Here is an 18,596-nt window from a genome sequence, read left to right as displayed (position 1 = left end):
CAGGAGAATGTACATCTACTTCTGCGGCAGCATCCGTGGAGGCAGGCAGGATGTGCAGATCTACCAGACCATAGTGAAGAAACTGCAGACTTTTGGTAAAGTTCTGACAGAACACGTGAGTCACAATGAAGTGACGGACAAGGGTGAGATATTATTATTATTATTATTATTATGATGAAGTGACAGAAGGGTGAGTTGATTAATGCAATAGAGTATACCTAATGTTACCAATTACGATTACCATGAGGTTACAGACTGTGTGTGTGTGTGTGTGTGTGTGTGTGTGTGTGTGTGTGTGTGTGTGTGTGCGTGCGTGCGTGCGTGCAGGTGACCCTGACGCGGAGACAGTTGGAGATAAGTTCATACATGACAGAGACGTGGAGTGGCTGACCATGGCTGATGGTAAAGATCTACATTACATTATAGTTCATATTTGTTTTTTTTATTTTTTTATTTTTTCACAAATGAATGCTAAATATTTTATTTTATGTTATAACAGTGTCACGGCAAAAGTTGTAAAAACAGCCGATCTACAAGACCACAATGCCACGCATTGTGGTCTTTTTTTAAGTTTTACCTATGTTTTGACCCGCCCCCCTGTTTTTGACAGGGGGGCGGGCCGGGGGCATTCGAGCATGAGGCTAAATATGTATTTTTTAACAATGTTATAGCGATTTATTTTTGTATTATTTACTATAGTCCTACTAGACCCCAGGAAATTACATCTGGCCACAAAAGATCACAGGAGATTGTGAAGGTAGCCTACTGGGGGGAAGCCACACTGTGTTTCATAGGCTCAATTTTTACACATTCAGTAGATCCTGTTTTATTTTGTGGCCAGATGTAATTTATTGGGGTCTAGTAGGACTATAGTAAATAATAAAAAAAATCCATATACAATTTTGTAAAAAAAATACATATTTAACCTTATGTTCGAATGCCCCCGCCCCCCTGTGAAAAAACAGCTAAAATCCCTAAAACGAAACAATGCAGCAAATGAAAAAAATAAAATAACTCACCTTTTACTTTCTCTAATAACAACCTAAAACATGAACCTTGGTTGAAAAAATCTAAAGTTGTCCTTTAAGTAAGTAAGTAAGTGTGAAGTAAGCAGCAAATCACATACATTCAGTTGTTCATGACATGCACTGATGTGTATATTACAGGAAACTCCCGTTAAACTTTCCAACAAACTCCGGTAAACTCACGAATTGTACCATCACACCTGTATATTACCGTATATTAGCTGTATATTACCGTATATTAACTGTATATTAACTGTATATTACCGTATATTAACTGTATATTAACTGTATATTACCGTATATTAACTGTATATTACCGTATATTAACTGTATATTACCGTATATTAACTGTATATTACCGTATATTAACTGTATATTACCGTATATTAACTGTATATTACCGTATATTAACTGTATATGCTGCTAAACTTGAGGTTTACGGGAAAAATACAGTGCCCATAATTGCCCGTTAACTCCTCTTTTCACGCAGTGATGAGTATGATGATGTATAATGATAAGCACCCCTCACTTCACACAGGTGTGATTAGTTTTGAGAGCAGCAACACACATGTGTGCTGCTGAATGGGTTGGCAGAACTACTAGCATGGGGGTAAAAAGGGAAAAAAATCACACCCGTGTGAAGTGAGTGGTGTAAGGTCTTATATAGACTGATCAGCTGTGGTCTGACGTAATGTCTGACGTAATGAAATCACACCCGTGTGAACTGGGTGACCATAGCAACCATGCTCATTTTTTGGTACGAACAGACACGTAAACTAACAAAGCCAGTTGTAGGAGTGGTTTACACCACTCAAAAAACCACACGCGTGTGAAGTGAGGGGCACTCTTATCATCATCATTACATCATCATCATACATCACATTCCTTGCTCAACCAATCAAATCATCACAAATGTCATTCCGGCCAATAATCACTTTTGGCGTCTTCACATTTCTGCCCTCGCTTTTATCCTCAAATATGTACTTTGCTCAGCCAATCAAATCATCGCTATGAGGTGATCAGCCAATCACAAGCCAATGTGCTGTGGTCACACAAACCCGGAAAGCTGCCTATGGGCACAGGAGCGGCCAGCGCCCCCCCCCCCCCCCCCCCCAAAAAAAGGACCTGAGATTAGATTCTAAAAATGTCTTCTACATCCTGACAGTTTTCTGATAAAGCTATGTTTCTTTGTCAGTCGTTCTTTGATTTTTCAAAAATAGCAGACCTACAAGCTCGTAGCGCGCCACTCGGTGGCGCGCTATGAGCTTGTAGATCTGCTATTTTTCGATAGCTAAAGCATAACATAATGCTAACACCAAAAGGGGTTCCCGCCCAAAATGGGTTAAGGCCAAAGCCTCAAACATTGAAGAAACATCAAAGAGGTATTTCTGTGTCTTCACGTTTCAGTGATCGTTGCCGAGGTGACGCAGCCGTCGCTAGGCGTGGGTTACGAGTTGGGTCGGGCTGTGGCCATGAAGAAGAGAACCCTGTGTCTGTTCAGACCTTCATCAGGGAGAAGTATGTTGTCTGTCTTTCTTTCTTTCTTGGAGTAGGGGGCTATGTTTGCCCTATATGTTATTTATTTATGTATGTATTTATGTCGGTCGTCATGGCTGCCAGTTCCCACCTGATGTTGTGTCGGTCGTCATGGCTGCCAGTTCCCACCTGATGTTGTGGTTGTTGTCATGGCTGCCAGTTCCCACCTGATGTTGTGTCAGTCGTCATGGCTGCCAGTTCCCACCTGATGTTGTGTCAGTCGTCATGGCTGCCAGTTCCCACCTGATGTTGTGGTTGTTGTCATGGCTGCCAGTTCCCACCTGATGTTGTGTCAGTCGTCATGGCTGCCAGTTCCCACCTGATGTTGTGTCGGTCGTCATGGCTGCCAGTTCCCACCTGATGTTGTGTCGGTCGTCATGGCTGCCAGTTCCCACCTGATGTTGTGTCGGTCGTCATGGCTGCCAGTTCCCACCTGATGTTGTGTTGGTCGTCATGGCTGCCAGTTCCCACCTGATGTTGTGTTGGTTGTCATGGCTGCCAGTTCCCACCTGATGTTGTGGTTGTTGTCATGGCTGCCAGTTCCCACCTGATGTTGTGGTTGTTGTCATGGCTGCCAGTTCCCACCTGATGTTGTGTCAGTCGTCATGGCTGCCAGTTCCCACCTGATGTTGTGTCGGTCGTCATGGCTGCCAGTTCCCACCTGATGTTGTGTCGGTCGTCATGGCTGCCAGTTCCCACCTGATGTTGTGTCGGTCGTCATGGCTGCCAGTTCCCACCTGATGTTGTGTCGGTCGTCATGGCTGCCAGTTCCCACCTGATGTTGTGTCGGTCGTCATGGCTGCCAGTTCCCACCTGATGTTGTGTTGGTCGTCAGACCAACACAACATCGCCTCTGGAACAGTTCCAGAAACCTTGGGCTGGAACCATCTGTGGGCGTCGACATCAAATGCATAAAGAACGTTGCAGTACTCCTTCGTTTTGACATCAAACCATCCCCAGCGGTATATTCTATCAGCACAGCTGTGTGGCTCTGGCGACTGGAGGGAACCTCAAGAGGACGTCCTCCTCTCCCAGGTGTAACTGGGGTCACCTTCATCCAGAACAAAGACACTGTGTTGAAGACAAGAACCTCAGTGTGATCACTGTCATTGTTGTCCTCTCCTCCAAAGGAGAACACCTTGTGCTCCACTATGACAGCAGCATGGGAGGGTCTCTTTGGACCTCCGTTCAGATGTACCGTCCAACCAAACATCTCACACACCAGCAACAACCTTCAATCAATGTTGCTTAATGGTCTTCAGGGGAAGTCACTTCATGCAGCAATGTTTTTTTCTGACTGATGATTTTGTCTCTTACGATTCATGTTAAAGGATAATTGCATCGTTGTGATGTAATTTGCACCTGGTGCCATGACAACACACTCCATATTTGGGCATAGCTGCATTGGAATACCTTATTTTTCTGTCCATTTTATGGCCATATCAGTATACGCCTAGATAGATAGATAAATAGATACTTGTATTATGTATTAGCCTGCGGGGGGAAAGTAGGTCTGTCTGTCGGACACTGGCCTCGGTACTCAGGTGTTTATTTTCGCTCGCATTCGGCAAAAAAAAAAGCCGAAGACCAGAAACCACACAGGCTGGGCCAGGCTAGTTGGACGCTAACAGGTTGTATTCAGTAAGCAGGAACTGGGGATGGAAGGACCGGAAAGTCTGGCGTGACATTGTGAAATCCATGATCTCGACCGCGGTCGAAAAATGATGATGATGGATGTAGGTGTGTCTGTTGGATGCTAATGATGCTAACACTAGTTGTGTATTGTGTGTAGGTGTGTCTGTTGGATGCTAACGATGCTAACACTAGTTGTGTATTGTGTGTAGGTGTGTCTGTTGGATGCTAATGATGCTACCATTAGTTGTGTATTGTGTGTAGGTGTGTCTGTTGGATGCTAACGATGCTAACTAGTTGTGTATTGTGTGCAGGTCTGTCCGCCATGATCCGAGGAGCGCAGGACGGTCATGTGATCCAGGTGATGGACTACGACCCTCAGCAGATTGAAGACCTACTGGATCAATACTTTAACACCCTGAACCAGAGCCCTGAGGGACACCTGAAATAGATTAACACCCTGAACCAGAGCCCTGAGGAACACCTGAAATAGATTAACACCCTGAACCAGAGCCCTGAGGGACACCTGAAATAGATTAACACCCTGAACCAGAGCCCTGAGGAACACCTGAAATAGATTAACACCCTGAACCAGAGCCCTGAGGAACACCTGAAATAGATTAACACCCTGAACCAGAGCCCTGAGGAACACCTGAAATAGATTAACACCCTGAACCAGAGCCCTGAGGAACACCTGAAATAGATTAACACCCTGAACCAGAGCCCTGAGGGACACCTGAAATAGATTAACACCCTGAACCAGAGCCCTGAGGAACACCTGAAATAGATTAACACCCTGAACCAGAGCCCTGAGGAACACCTGAAATAGATTAACACCCTGCACCAGAGCCCTGAGGAACACCTGAAATAGATTAACACCCTGAACCAGAGCCCTGAGGGACACCTGAAATAGATTAACACCCTGAACCAGAGCCCTGAGGAACAACCACACATTCAACACATCAACTTATACATTGTTTAAATTAAACCTCTTTTATTTGTTTTCCTGTTCCGTTAGTTAGTTAGATCAGGGGTTCTCAATGTTTTTGGCTGGGGACCCCCTCTGGGGACCCCCTCTGGGGACCCCCGGAAATGCTCTGGCCATGTCTCGCGACCCCCCGCCCCGCCTTCCCTCCCCACCATCAATACAAGACTGCAAAAATAACCTTAATAATAGAGAAATAAATCATAAATGAATACTGAAACCAGATATAATCATTAATGTATGCATGCACCATGCAAAAGACCAGGTCATTTCGGATATTCTTCTGTGGAGACTACCCTGCCCATCAAGAGGAACACGACCTCTCACATTTCCAGATGTTCTGAGTAGGGACACAGGACTGACTGTGAATGAACTTGGTGTGGCAATGAGCAACAGAGACCAGTGGAAGCAGCTTGTGTCGCAGATCTCGAGGGCACTCGAAGGATGATGATGATGCATGCACCACGTAGGCTACTATGTAAACTCTACATTTCCATTTTCATTCAGTTGCATTTTGTTTTTATAATTTGGCCCCAAAGACCCCCAAGGGTTGAGAACCCCTGAGTTACGGACGGGCGGACGGACGGACGGACGGACGGGCAGGCAGACAGGCAGACAGGCAGGCAGGCAGGCAGGCAGGCAGACAGACAGGCAGACAGACAGGCAGACAGACAGACAGACAGGCAGGCAGGCAGACAGGCAGACAGACAGGCAGACAGACAGACAGACAGGCAGGCAGAGGGACGGACAGACAGACAGACAGACAGACAGACAGGCAGGCAGAGGGACGGACAGACAGACAGACAGACAGACAGGCAGGCAGAGGGACGGACAGACAGACAGACAGGCAGACAGACAGACAGACAGACAGACAGACAGACAGACAGACAGACAGACAGACATCTCTTGGAATAATACATCAGTAACTTGTCTAATGTCTACAGTACATTCAATGTGTTCTAAACTGGGATCAAGTGATGATCAAACATGATGATTGTAAAACTAAAACAAAACAAAAACAATGTCCTTAAAAAAACACTTCTGTCCACCAGGTGTCACTGTAGCCTCATCACAATAATAAAGTCTAACGTTGTAGAAAGTAGCGTTTGGTTTGCTTCTGTGTGTGTTTCTGACTTCATATAAAACACTATACGTGTTGCTAGAGTTCCTCTCTGACTAAATTAACACTATAAGTGTTGCTATAGACTTCCTCTCTGACTAAATTAACACTATAAGTGTTGCTATAGACTTCCTCTCTGACTAAATTAACACTATAAGTGTTGCTAGAGTTCCTCTGTGACTAAATTAACACTATAAGTGTTGCTAGAGTTCCTCTCTGACTAAATTAACACTATAAGTGTTGCTAGAGTTCCTCTCTGACTAAATTAACACTATAAGTGTTGCTATAGAGTTCCTCTGTGACTAAATTAACACTATAAGTGTTGCTATAGAGTTCCTCTGTGACTAAATTAACACTATAAGTGTTGCTATAGAGTTCCTCTGTGACTAAATTAACACTATAAGTGTTGCTAGAGTTCCTCTCTGACTAAATTAACACTATAAGTGTTGCTATAGAGTTCCTCTCTGACTAAATTAACACTATAAGTGTTGCTAGAGTTCCTCTGTGACTAAATTAACACTATAAGTGTTGCTACAGAGTTCCTCTGTGACTAAATTAACACTATAAGTGTTGCTAGAGTTCCTCTGTGACTAAATTAACACTATAAGTGTTGCTATAGACTTCCTCTCTGACTAAATTAACACTATAAGTGTTGCTAGAGTTCCTCTGTGACTAAATTAACACTAAGTGTTGCTAGAGTTCCTCTGTGACTAAATTAACACTATAAGTGTTGCTATAGACTTCCTCTCTGACTAAATTAACACTATAAGTGTTGCTATAGAGTTCCTCTGTGACTAAATTAACCCTATAAGTGTTGCTAGAGTTCCTCTCTGACTAAATTAACACTATAAGTGTTGCTATAGAGTTCCTCTGACTAAATGAACACTATAAGTGTTGCTAGAGTTCCTCTGTGACTAAATTAACACTATAAGTTTGCTATAGAGTTCCTCTGTGACTAAATTAACACTATAAGTGTTGCTATAGAGTTCCTCTGTGACTAAATTAGCACTATAAGTGTTGCTATAGAGTTCCTCTGTGACTAAATTAACACTATAAGTGTTGCTAGAGTTCCTCTGTGACTAAATTAACACTATAAGTGTTGCTATAGAGTTCCTCTGTGACTAAATTAACACTATAAGGGTTGCTAGAGTTCCTCTGTGACTAAATTAACACTATAAGTGTTGCTATAGAGTTCCTCTGTGACTAAATTAACACTATAAGTGTTGCTAGAGTTCCTCTGTGACTAAATTAACACTATAGGTGTTGCTATAGAGTTCCTCTCTGACTAAATTAACACTATAAGTGTTGCTATAGAGTTCCTCTGTGACTAAATTAACACTATAAGTGTTGCTATAGAGTTCCTCTGTGACTAAATTAACACTATAAGTGTTGCTAGAGTTCCTCTGTGACTAAATTAACACTATAAGTGTTGCTATAGAGTTCCTCTGTGACTAAATTAACACTATAAGTGTTGCTAGAGTTCCTCTGTGACTAAATTAACACTATAAGTGTTGCTATAGAGTTCCTCTGTGACTAAATTAACACTATAAGTGTTGCTATAGAGTTCCTCTCTGACTAAATTAACACTATGTGTTGCTATAGAGTTCCTCTCTGACTAAATTAACACTATAAGTGTTGCTATAGAGTTCCTCTCTGACTAAATGAACACGATAAGTGTTGCTAGAGTTCCTCTGTGACTAAATTAACACTATAAGTGTTGCTATAGAGTTCCTCTCTGACTAAATTAACACTATAAGTGTTGCTAGAGTTCCTCTGTGACTAAATTAACACTATAGGTGTTGCTATAGAGTTCCTCTCTGACTAAATTAACACTATAAGTGTTGCTATAGAGTTCCTCTGTGACTAAATTAACACTATAAGTGTTGCTATAGAGTTCCTCTGTGTCTAAATTAACACTATAAGTGTTGCTAGAGTTCCTCTGTGACTAAATTAACACTATAAGTGTTGCTATAGAGTTCCTCTGTGACTAAATTAACACTATAAGTGTTGCTAGAGTTCCTCTGTGACTAAATTAACACTATAAGTGTTGCTATAGAGTTCCTCTGTGACTAAATTAACACTATAAGTGTTGCTATAGAGTTCCTCTCTGACTAAATTAACACTATAAGTGTTGCTATAGAGTTCCTCTCTGACTAAATTAACACTATAAGTGTTGCTATAGAGTTCCTCTGTGACTAAATTAACACTATAAGTGTTGCTATAGAGTTCCTCTGTGACTAAATTAACACTATAAGTGTTGCTATAGAGTTCCTCTCTGACTAAATGAACACGATAAGTGTTGCTAGAGTTCCTCTGTGACTAAATTAACACTATAAGTGTTGCTATAGAGTTCCTCTCTGACTAAATTAACACTATAAGTGTTGCTATAGAGTTCCTCTCTGACTAAATTAACACTATAAGTGTTGCTATAGAGTTCCTCTGTGACTAAATTAACACTATAAGTGTTGCTATAGAGTTCCTCTGTGACTAAATTAACACTATAAGTGTTGCTATAGAGTTCCTCTCTGACTAAATTAACACTATAAGTGTTGCTATAGAGTTCCTCTCTGACTAAATTAACACTATAAGTGTTGCTATAGAGTTCCTCTCTGACTAAATTAACACTATAAGTGTTGCTATAGAGTTCCTCTCTGACTAAATTAACACTATAAGTGTTGCTATAGAGTTCCTCTGTGACTAAATTAACACTATAAGTGTTGCTATAGAGTTCCTCTGTGACTAAATTAACACTATAAGTGTTGCTATAGAGTTCCTCTGTGACTAAGGTGACATTCACACCAGAGAGCTTTGGTGCGATTAAAACGAATCCTGCTGCGCATTGTCAGAAAGTGCACTTCGTTTGGCAGGTGTGAAGGCTCATTCGAAATCTAATGCGTATCAAAGAACCGCTTCTACTCCGAGCAAAAACGGGGGTTTCGCTTCGCTTCCAATCGCACTAGATTACGATTCTGTGCAGGTGTGAATGCAATCCGCAGTAAATAAGGAAACTAGAAAAAGTGCCCTTCTGGGCACAGGTCTCCACCAGGAGGATAGGATTGTGTGTGATGTTTGGCAAAATGTTTAGGAGTAATATAAACGTGTGTGTGTGTGTGTGTGTGTGTGTGTGTGTGTGTGTGTGTGTGACGCGACTTGGTCTGTTGTAGCGCCACCATGAGGCTGATTTGAAAACTGTCAAGTGGCATTTCTTCCTCAGACTAGTAGTGGGAATAGGCATGCACAGTTTCACCGCAATCGTACGCTGCGTTGCGGAGTTGTGGCGATTTGTACAAAACGGGCTACTCCTGAAAATTTTAGAAGCCAATCGTAGCCAATCAGGATGGATAATTATGCGAAATCAAACAAATCACATGATCACATGACTATGGAGAGCATGTGTACTGATTTGCGTGAAATTTGGATAAAATCTGAAGGAGTAATATTAGAAAATGTGTTTTACATATGTCGGCCTCCTGGTGGCGCTATAAAGAGCAGATGTGAAAAATTCCAGGCAAAGGTTTTTACTTGGCCTCTAGGGAGTGTGCATACATGGTTTTACACAGATCGGTGCAGTTATAGGTAAAAACACAAATCGGCCAGTTATAGCGCCACCATGAGGCTGAGTTGAAAATATTCAAGTGGCATTTCTTCCTCGGCCTAGTGGGAAGGTGCGTGCAAAATTTCACGGAAATCACACCATGTGTTCATGATTTGCAGCATTTTGTTTGAAACGGAGCACTCCTTCAAACTTTGGAAGCCAATCTTAGCCAATCAGGATGGAGTCTGAAAAATCTGAAAGACCCGTTTCGTTGAATGGCTCTAGAGAGACTGTGTACCAATTTGCGTAATGTTTGGACCAAATCTGTAGGTGTACTGTCAAAACATTTGTTTTGCACAAAGCGGCCTCCTGGTGGCGCTATAACAGGCCAATGTGAAAAGTTTGGGGCAGAGGTTCAGCTCTGGCATTCAGGGAGTGTGTGTGCAGAGTATGGCTGCGATCAAGCCAACGGTGCCAGAGATTAGCTGTTCACAGACGGACGGACGGACGGACACACGGACGGACGGACGGAGTGCAAAACATACTCTCTCCCCATGCCTTCGGCCTGGTGGAGACAATGAAGCAAACAATGTGGCGGGTGAGGAGCTGAACACAGTTGGAGACGGAGAAGGCATATTTTACGCGCAAAGATGTCCCGTTACCGTGGATAGACGTGGTCGAATGAGCAGACTGAAGCACTGATCGAAATGAGGACGAGTACATTAATCAATTGCTTAAGGAAACACATAAAAACACTGCAGTGTATTATAGCCTAGAGAATATTCTGTCTGTCTGTCTGTGCGTGCCGTAAACATGGAGTGCTGTCACTGTGTGGGGAGTAGGGACTTACATCTCGATAAACTTGTAAACATTTTGCGCTGCTGTCTGTTAACAGTGCGTGGCTGCGTGCGGAGAGAGAGAGAGAGAGAGAGAGAGGTCCAGTCCCAGACGGCATGACACATGCACGTTATGAGTATAATTGTATCACCATAGATTTCACTGTGTAGGCTAGTTTATGAATGGAACACATTGATAAAGGTCCCCCTGCTGCGTTTCCAATTGCTGCGGATGACAGTGTGAAGGCAAACCGCAGTAAATTAAATATGCAAGAAGTCCCAATTCTCCTCCCATTCGCATCGAGTCTACCGAAGTATTAGGTGAGAATGTGACCTAAATTAACTGAAGTCTGAAGTCCTTACCACCCAGTTTGCTCACAGTATGCAAGTAGTGCAGGTAAGTGTGACACTCGGCGATGTGGCTGCCGTGCTGCATTATGGAAAACTGGAAAATCCCTCGTGTAAAACTAAAAACCCATCACATGGATGCATGTTAAGGACATGTGATCATATGTGTGCATGCAAACATATATGGTATACTGTAAGAGAAATAGTACAAAAAATAAATAATAATAAAATAAAGGGGGAGAGGATGACAGCCTCCCCTGATTGATGTTATAACAAAAATTATGTTATAGCAAAAATGATGTTATAACAAAAATGACGTTGCGAAAACGCGCAAATGCGTGTTTTTCATGTCTGGAAATGCGAAAACGCGCAGATGCGCGTTTTTCATGCCTGGAAGTGCCAAAACGCGATGATGCGCGTTTTTCATGCCTGGAAGTGCCAAAACGTGACATGCCACGCATGTGTCTTTACCGGCCACGCATGTGTCTTTACCGGCCACGCATATGTCTTAACCGGCCACGCATGTGTCTTTACCAGCCACGCATATGTCTTAACCGGCCACGCATGAGTCTTAACCGGCCACGCATGTGTCTTAACCGGCCACGCATGTGTCTTTACCGGCCACGCATATGTCTTAACCGGCCACGCATGTGTCTTTACCAGCCACGCATATGTCTTAACCGGCCACGCATGAGTCTTAACCGGCCACGCATGTGTCTTAACCGGCCACGCATGAGTCTTAACCGGCCACACATGTGTCTTAACCGGCCACACATGAGTCTTAACCGGCCACGCATGAGTCTTAACCGGCCACGCATGAGTCTTAACCGGCCACACAAGTCTTAACCGGCCACGCATGTCTTAACCGGCCACGCATGTGTCTTAACCGGCCACGCATGTGTCTTAACCGGCCACGCATGTGTCTTAACCGGCCACGCATGTGTCTTAACCGGCCACGCATGAGTCTTAACCGGCCACGCATGTGTCTTAACCGGCCACACATGAGTCTTAACCGGCCACGCATGCGTCTTAACCGGCCACGCATGAGTCTTAACCGGCCACACATGTGTCTTAACCGGCCACACATGAGTCTTAACCGGCCACGCATGTGTCTTAACCGGCCACGCATGAGTCTTAACCGGCCACGCATGTATCTTAACCGGCCACGCATGAGTCTTAACCGGCCACGCATTAGTCTTAACCGGCCACGCGTGTGTCTTAACCGGCCACGCGTGTGTCTTAACCGGCGCACGCGCACGCGCGCACACACACACACACACACACACACACACACACACACACACACACACACACACACACACACACACACACACACACACACACACACACACACACACACACACACACACACACACACACACACACACAGGAAAGACAGCCGGTAAAGGTTTGAATGCATGGATTTAATGAGTCCTACAGATAAACTATCAGGCATAATATTTATTTATTCATTTAAAATCCAAACAGAAGAAGAAGAACCTGAAGATGAAACCAAACCAAACAGAGAGAAGAAGAACCTGAAGATGAAACCAAAACATGCTGTCCAGAAAACCCCAAACAAATAGAAAATAAAAACACAAAGGGACACTTCCCACTTTTTGCAAAAACATAATGTTAATGACGTTTAGAAGATTTAGAACACTTGAACACACGATGGCTTCCTTTTTCGCATTGCAACTTTTCAGGACTAGAAAGCCTGCAGTTTCTATTAGCTTGTATTCCCCATCGATGATGTCACTGGAAGAACTGCCCACAGCCCTCCTATGAGACACAGACTGGTTTCTGAACTGCCCACAGCCCTCCTATGAGACACAGACTGGTTTTACTAACTGCCCACAGCCCTCCTATGAGACACAGACTGGTTTCTGAACTGCCCACAGCCCTCCTATGAGACACAGACTGGTTTCTGAACTGCCCACAGCCCTCCTATGAGACACAGACTGGTTTCTGAACTGCCCACAACCCTCCTATGAGACACAGACCAAGTAGAACAAAATTGTGCCATTTTTTCATGATTATTAGTGAGGACCTATTATATGAAGATAGGTTGAACAGTGGTGAAGTGGTCCTTTAATGCGTGTAATATGTGGTTTTAGATATTTTAGATTTCAGCAGGACACTGCATATGGGCTCACTTCCTTCCTGGACTACGATTCCCACAATGCTTTGGTGTGCAGTGTTGTGTAGTCCAAGGACTATCTAAAGAGGACAAGAAGCGAAGACCGTACGGTGGACTCCATGTTGCTCCCTGGAAGGAAAGAAACATGCGCAGTTGAGACCAGGAAGTTGTACATGCCCAAATTTGTGCATGTACAACTTTCTGGTCTCAACTGCGCATGGAGCAACATGGCGTCCACCGTACGGTCTTCGCTCGTCCTCTTTAGACAGTCCTTGGTGTAGTCCAGGAAGTAAGTGAGCCCAGTGTCCATGACATCAGAGACACTGGGCTCACTGCTGAAATCTAAAATATCTAAAAACAAACACATATTACACACATAAAGACCCCCCAGGAAGGTGTCCTAAATCTTCTAAACGTCATTAACACATATTGTATTTGCAAATAAAGGGAGAAGTTTCTCTACAACCAGCGATTCAAAAGGCGTACAAACAAATCTCCGTTTTGATGTGTTCTCTGACGCCTCGCTTCCTCTGACGAGCTCGGTGAGCTCTGTGGGGTCTGTGAGCTCTGTGAGCTCTGTGGGGTCTGTGAGCTCTGTGGGGTCTGTGAGCTCTGTGAGCTCTGTGGGGTCTGTGAGCTCTGTGGGGTCTGTGGGCTCTGTGGGGTCTGTGGGCTCTGTGGGGTCTGTGAGCTCTGTGGGGTCTGTGGGCTCTGTGGGGTCTGTGGGCTCTGTGGGGTCTGTGGGGTCTGTGGGCTCTGTGGGGTCTGTGAGCTCTGTGGGGTCTGTGGGCTCTGTGGGGTCTGTGGGGTCTGTGGGCTCTGTGGGGTCTGTGAGCTCTGTGGGGTCTGTGGGGTCTGTGAGCTCTGTGGGGTCTGTGAGCTCTGTGGGGTCTGTGGGGTCTGTGGGGTCTGTGGGGTCTGTGGGCTCTGTGGGGTCTGTGGGGTCTGTGGGGTCTGTGGGCTCTGTGGGGTCTGTGGGGTCTGTGGGGTCTGTGAGCTCTGTGGGGTCTGTGGGGTCTGTGAGCTCTGTGGGGTCTGTGAGCTCTGTGGGGTCTGTGGGGTCTGTGAGCTCTGTGGGGTCTGTGGGGTCTGTGAGCTCTGTGGGGTCTGTGGGGTCTGTGAGCTCTGTGGGGTCTGTGGGGTCTGTGGGGTCTGTGAGCTCTGTGGGGTCTGTGGGGTCTGTGAGCTCTGTGGGGTCTGTGGGCTCTGTGGGGTCTGTGGGCTCTGTGGGGTCTGTGGGCTCTGTGGGGTCTGTGAGCTCTGTGGGGTCTGTGGGGTCTGTGGGCTCTGTGGGGTCTGTGGGCTCTGTGGGCTCTGTGGGCTCTGTGGGGTCTGTGGGCTCTGTGGGGTCTGTGGGGTCTGTGAGCTCTGTGGGGTCTGTGAGCTCTGTGGGCTCTGTGGGGTCTGTGAGCTCTGTGGGGTCTGTGGGCTCTGTGGGCTCTGTGAGCTCTGTGGGGTCTGTGGGCTCTGTGGGCTCTGTGAGCTCTGTGGGGTCTGTGGGGTCTGTGGGGGTCTGTGGGGTCTGTGGGGTCTGTGGGGGTCTGTGGGGTCTGTGGGGTCTGTGGGGTCTGTGAGCTCTGTGGGGTCTGTGGGGTCTGTGGGGTCTGTGAGCTCTGTGGGGTCTGTGGGCTCTGTGGGCTCTGTGGGCTCTGTGGGGTCTGTGGGGTCTGTGAGCTCTGTGGGGTCTGTGGGGTCTGTGAGCTCTGTGGGGTCTGTGAGCTCTGTGGGGTCTGTGGGGTCTGTGGGGTCTGTGGGGTCTGTGGGGTCTGTGGGGTTTTACCACTGTGTTCTCTGACGCCTCGCTTCCTCTGACGAGCTCTGTGGGGTCTGTGAGCTCTGTGGGGTCTGTGGGGTCTGTGAGCTCTGTGGGGTCTGTGAGCTCTGTGGGGTCTGTGGGGTCTGTGAGCTCTGTGGGGTCTGTGGGGTCTGTGGGCTCTGTGGGGTCTGTGGGGTCTGTGGGGTCTGTGGGGTCTGTGGGGTCTGTGAGCTCTGTGGGGTCTGTGGGGTCTGTGAGCTCTGTGGGGTCTGTGAGCTCTGTGGGGTCTGTGGGGTCTGTGAGCTCTGTGGGGTCTGTGGGGTCTGTGAGCTCTGTGGGGTCTGTGGGGTCTGTGAGCTCTGTGGGGTCTGTGGGGTCTGTGGGGTCTGTGAGCTCTGTGGGGTCTGTGAGCTCTGTGGGGTCTGTGGGGTCTGTGAGCTCTGTGGGGTCTGTGGGCTCTGTGGGGTCTGTGGGCTCTGTGGGGTCTGTGGGCTCTGTGGGGTCTGTGGGGTCTGTGGGGTCTGTGAGCTCTGTGGGGTCTGTGGGGTCTGTGGGCTCTGTGGGGTCTGTGGGCTCTGTGGGGTCTGTGGGGTCTGTGGGGTCTGTGAGCTCTGTGGGGTCTGTGGGGTCTGTGAGCTCTGTGGGGTCTGTGGGCTCTGTGGGGTCTGTGGGGTCTGTGGGCTCTGTGGGGTCTGTGAGCTCTGTGGGGTCTGTGGGGTCTGTGAGCTCTGTGGGGTCTGTGAGCTCTGTGGGGTCTGTGGGGTCTGTGAGCTCTGTGGGGTCTGTGGGGTCTGTGGGGTCTGTGGGCTCTGTGGGGTCTGTGGGGTCTGTGGGCTCTGTGGGGTCTGTGGGGTCTGTGGGGTCTGTGAGCTCTGTGGGGTCTGTGGGGTCTGTGAGCTCTGTGGGGTCTGTGAGCTCTGTGGGGTCTGTGGGGTCTGTGAGCTCTGTGGGGTCTGTGGGGTCTGTGAGCTCTGTGGGGTCTGTGGGGTCTGTGAGCTCTGTGGGGTCTGTGGGGTCTGTGGGGTCTGTGAGCTCTGTGGGGTCTGTGGGGTCTGTGAGCTCTGTGGGGTCTGTGGGCTCTGTGGGGTCTGTGGGCTCTGTGGGGTCTGTGGGCTCTGTGGGGTCTGTGGGGTCTGTGGGGTCTGTGAGCTCTGTGGGGTCTGTGGGGTCTGTGGGCTCTGTGGGGTCTGTGGGCTCTGTGGGGTCTGTGGGCTCTGTGGGGTCTGTGAGCTCTGTGGGGTCTGTGGGCTCTGTGGGGTCTGTGGGGTCTGTGGGCTCTGTGGGGTCTGTGAGCTCTGTGGGGTCTGTGGGGTCTGTGGGGTCTGTGGGGTCTGTGGGCTCTGTGGGGTCTGTGGGGTCTGTGAGCTCTGTGGGGTCTGTGGGGTCTGTGAGCTCTGTGGGCTCTGTGGGGTCTGTGAGCTCTGTGGGGTCTGTGAGCTCTGTGGGCTCTGTGGGGTCTGTGAGCTCTGTGGGGTCTGTGGGCTCTGTGGGCTCTGTGAGCTCTGTGGGGTCTGTGGGGTCTGTGGGGGTCTGTGGGGTCTGTGGGGTCTGTGGGGGTCTGTGGGGTCTGTGGGGTCTGTGGGGTCTGTGAGCTCTGTGGGGTCTGTGGGGTCTGTGGGGTCTGTGAGCTCTGTGGGGTCTGTGAGCTCTGTGAGCTCTGTGGGCTCTGTGGGCTCTGTGGGCTCTGTGGGCTCTGTGAGCTCTGTGGGGTCTGTGGGCTCTGTGGGGTCTGTGAGCTCTGTGGGGTCTGTGGGGTCTGTGGGGTCTGTGGGGTCTGTGGGCTCTGTGGGGTCTGTGGGGTCTGTGAGCTCTGTGGGCTCTGTGAGCTCTGTGGGCTCTGTGAGCTCTGTGGGGTCTGTGGGCTCTGTGGGCTCTGTGAGCTCTGTGGGGTCTGTGGGCTCTGTGGGCTCTGTGAGCTCTGTGGGGTCTGTGGGGTCTGTGGGGGTCTGTGGGGTCTGTGGGGTCTGTGAGCTCTGTGGGGTCTGTGGGGTCTGTGGGGTCTGTGGGCTCTGTGGGGTCTGTGGGCTCTGTGGGGTCTGTGAGCTCTGTGGGGTCTGTGGGGTCTGTGAGCTCTGTGGGGTCTGTGAGCTCTGTGGGCTCTGTGGGGTCTGTGGGGTCTGTGGGGTCTGTGAGCTCTGTGGGGTCTGTGGGGTCTGTGGGGTTTTACCACTGTGTTCTCTGACGCCTCGCTTCCTCTGACGAGCTCTGTGGGGTCTGTGAGCTCTGTGGGGTCTGTGGGGTCTGTGAGCTCTGTGGGGTCTGTGAGCTCTGTGGGGTCTGTGGGGTCTGTGAGCTCTGTGGGGTCTGTGGGGTCTGTGGGGTCTGTGAGCTCTGTGGGGTCTGTGGGGTCTGTGAGCTCTGTGGGGTCTGTGAGCTCTGTGGGGTCTGTGGGGTCTGTGAGCTCTGTGGGGTCTGTGGGGTCTGTGGGGTCTGTGGGCTCTGTGGGGTCTGTGGGGTCTGTGGGGTCTGTGAGCTCTGTGGGGTCTGTGGGGTCTGTGAGCTCTGTGGGGTCTGTGAGCTCTGTGGGGTCTGTGAGCTCTGTGGGGTCTGTGGGGTCTGTGAGCTCTGTGGGGTCTGTGGGGTCTGTGAGCTCTGTGGGGTCTGTGGGGTCTGTGGGGTCTGTGAGCTCTGTGGGGTCTGTGGGGTCTGTGAGCTCTGTGGGGTCTGTGGGCTCTGTGGGGTCTGTGGGCTCTGTGGGGTCTGTGGGCTCTGTGGGGTCTGTGGGGTCTGTGAGCTCTGTGGGGTCTGTGGGGTCTGTGGGCTCTGTGGGGTCTGTGGGCTCTGTGGGGTCTGTGGGCTCTGTGGGGTCTGTGAGCTCTGTGGGGTCTGTGGGCTCTGTGGGGTCTGTGGGGTCTGTGGGCTCTGTGGGGTCTGTGGGGTCTGTGGGGTCTGTGGGCTCTGTGGGGTCTGTGGGGTCTGTGAGCTCTGTGGGGTCTGTGAGCTCTGTGGGCTCTGTGGGGTCTGTGAGCTCTGTGGGGTCTGTGGGCTCTGTGGGCTCTGTGAGCTCTGTGGGGTCTGTGGGCTCTGTGGGCTCTGTGAGCTCTGTGGGGTCTGTGGGGTCTGTGGGGGTCTGTGGGGTCTGTGGGGGTCTGTGGGGTCTGTGGGGTCTGTGGGGTCTGTGAGCTCTGTGGGGTCTGTGGGGTCTGTGGGGTCTGTGAGCTCTGTGGGCTCTGTGGGCTCTGTGGGCTCTGTGGGCTCTGTGGGGTCTGTGGGGGTCTGTGGGGTCTGTGGGCTCTGTGGGCTCTGTGGGGTCTGTGGGGTCTGTGGGGTCTGTGGGCTCTGTGGGGGTCTGTGGGGTCTGTGGGGTCTGTGGGGTCTGTGGGCTCTGTGGGGGTCTGTGGGGTCTGTGGGGTCTGTGGGGTCTGTGGGCTCTGTGGGGGTCTGTGGGGTCTGTGGGGTCTGTGGGCTCTGTGGGGCTCTGTGGGGTCTGTGGGCTCTGTGGGCTCTGTGGGCTCTGTGGGCTCTGTGGGGTCTGTGGGGTCTGTGGGGTCTGTGGGCTCTGTGGGGGTCTGTGGGGTCTGTGGGGTCTGTGGGGTCTGTGAGCTCTGTGGGGTCTGTGGGGTCTGTGGGGTCTGTGAGCTCTGTGGGCTCTGTGGGCTCTGTGGGCTCTGTGGGCTCTGTGGGGTCTGTGGGCTCTGTGGGCTCTGTGGGGTTTTCAAACCCCACAAAATAAATAAAAACCA

The 18,596-nt window shown here is 48.9% G+C and overlaps 1 protein-coding gene across 2 annotated transcripts in view; it reads left to right on the top strand.

The window, feature by feature from the left end:
- The window catches only part of LOC306931773 (5-hydroxymethyl-dUMP N-hydrolase-like), a 4,967-nt gene extending 34 nt beyond the window's left edge, over positions 1–4,933 (top strand). The window contains exons 1-4 of one of the 2 annotated variants that reach the window (XM_079532403.1): positions 1–143; positions 328–402; positions 2,433–2,543; positions 4,508–4,933. The exon at positions 1–143 is cut by the window's left edge and continues 34 nt beyond it. In XM_079532403.1, coding sequence (XP_079388529.1) covers positions 8–143; positions 328–402; positions 2,433–2,543; positions 4,508–4,644 — 459 coding nt within the window. In that variant the 5' untranslated portion in view covers positions 1–7 and the 3' untranslated portion in view covers positions 4,645–4,933. The remainder of the gene's footprint in view (positions 144–327; positions 403–2,432; positions 2,544–4,507) is intronic. The other variant, XM_079532404.1, reaches the window with a different exon arrangement.
- Positions 4,934–18,596: the final 13,663 nt, after the last annotated feature.

Source organism: Electrona antarctica (assembly GCF_951216825.1).
Source record: "Electrona antarctica genome assembly, contig: SUPER_10_unloc_1, whole genome shotgun sequence".
NCBI classification, from domain to species: domain Eukaryota; kingdom Metazoa; phylum Chordata; class Actinopteri; order Myctophiformes; family Myctophidae; genus Electrona; species Electrona antarctica.
Note: the sequence above shows the minus strand (reverse complement) of the source record. Positions and strands in the feature narration are given on the sequence as shown.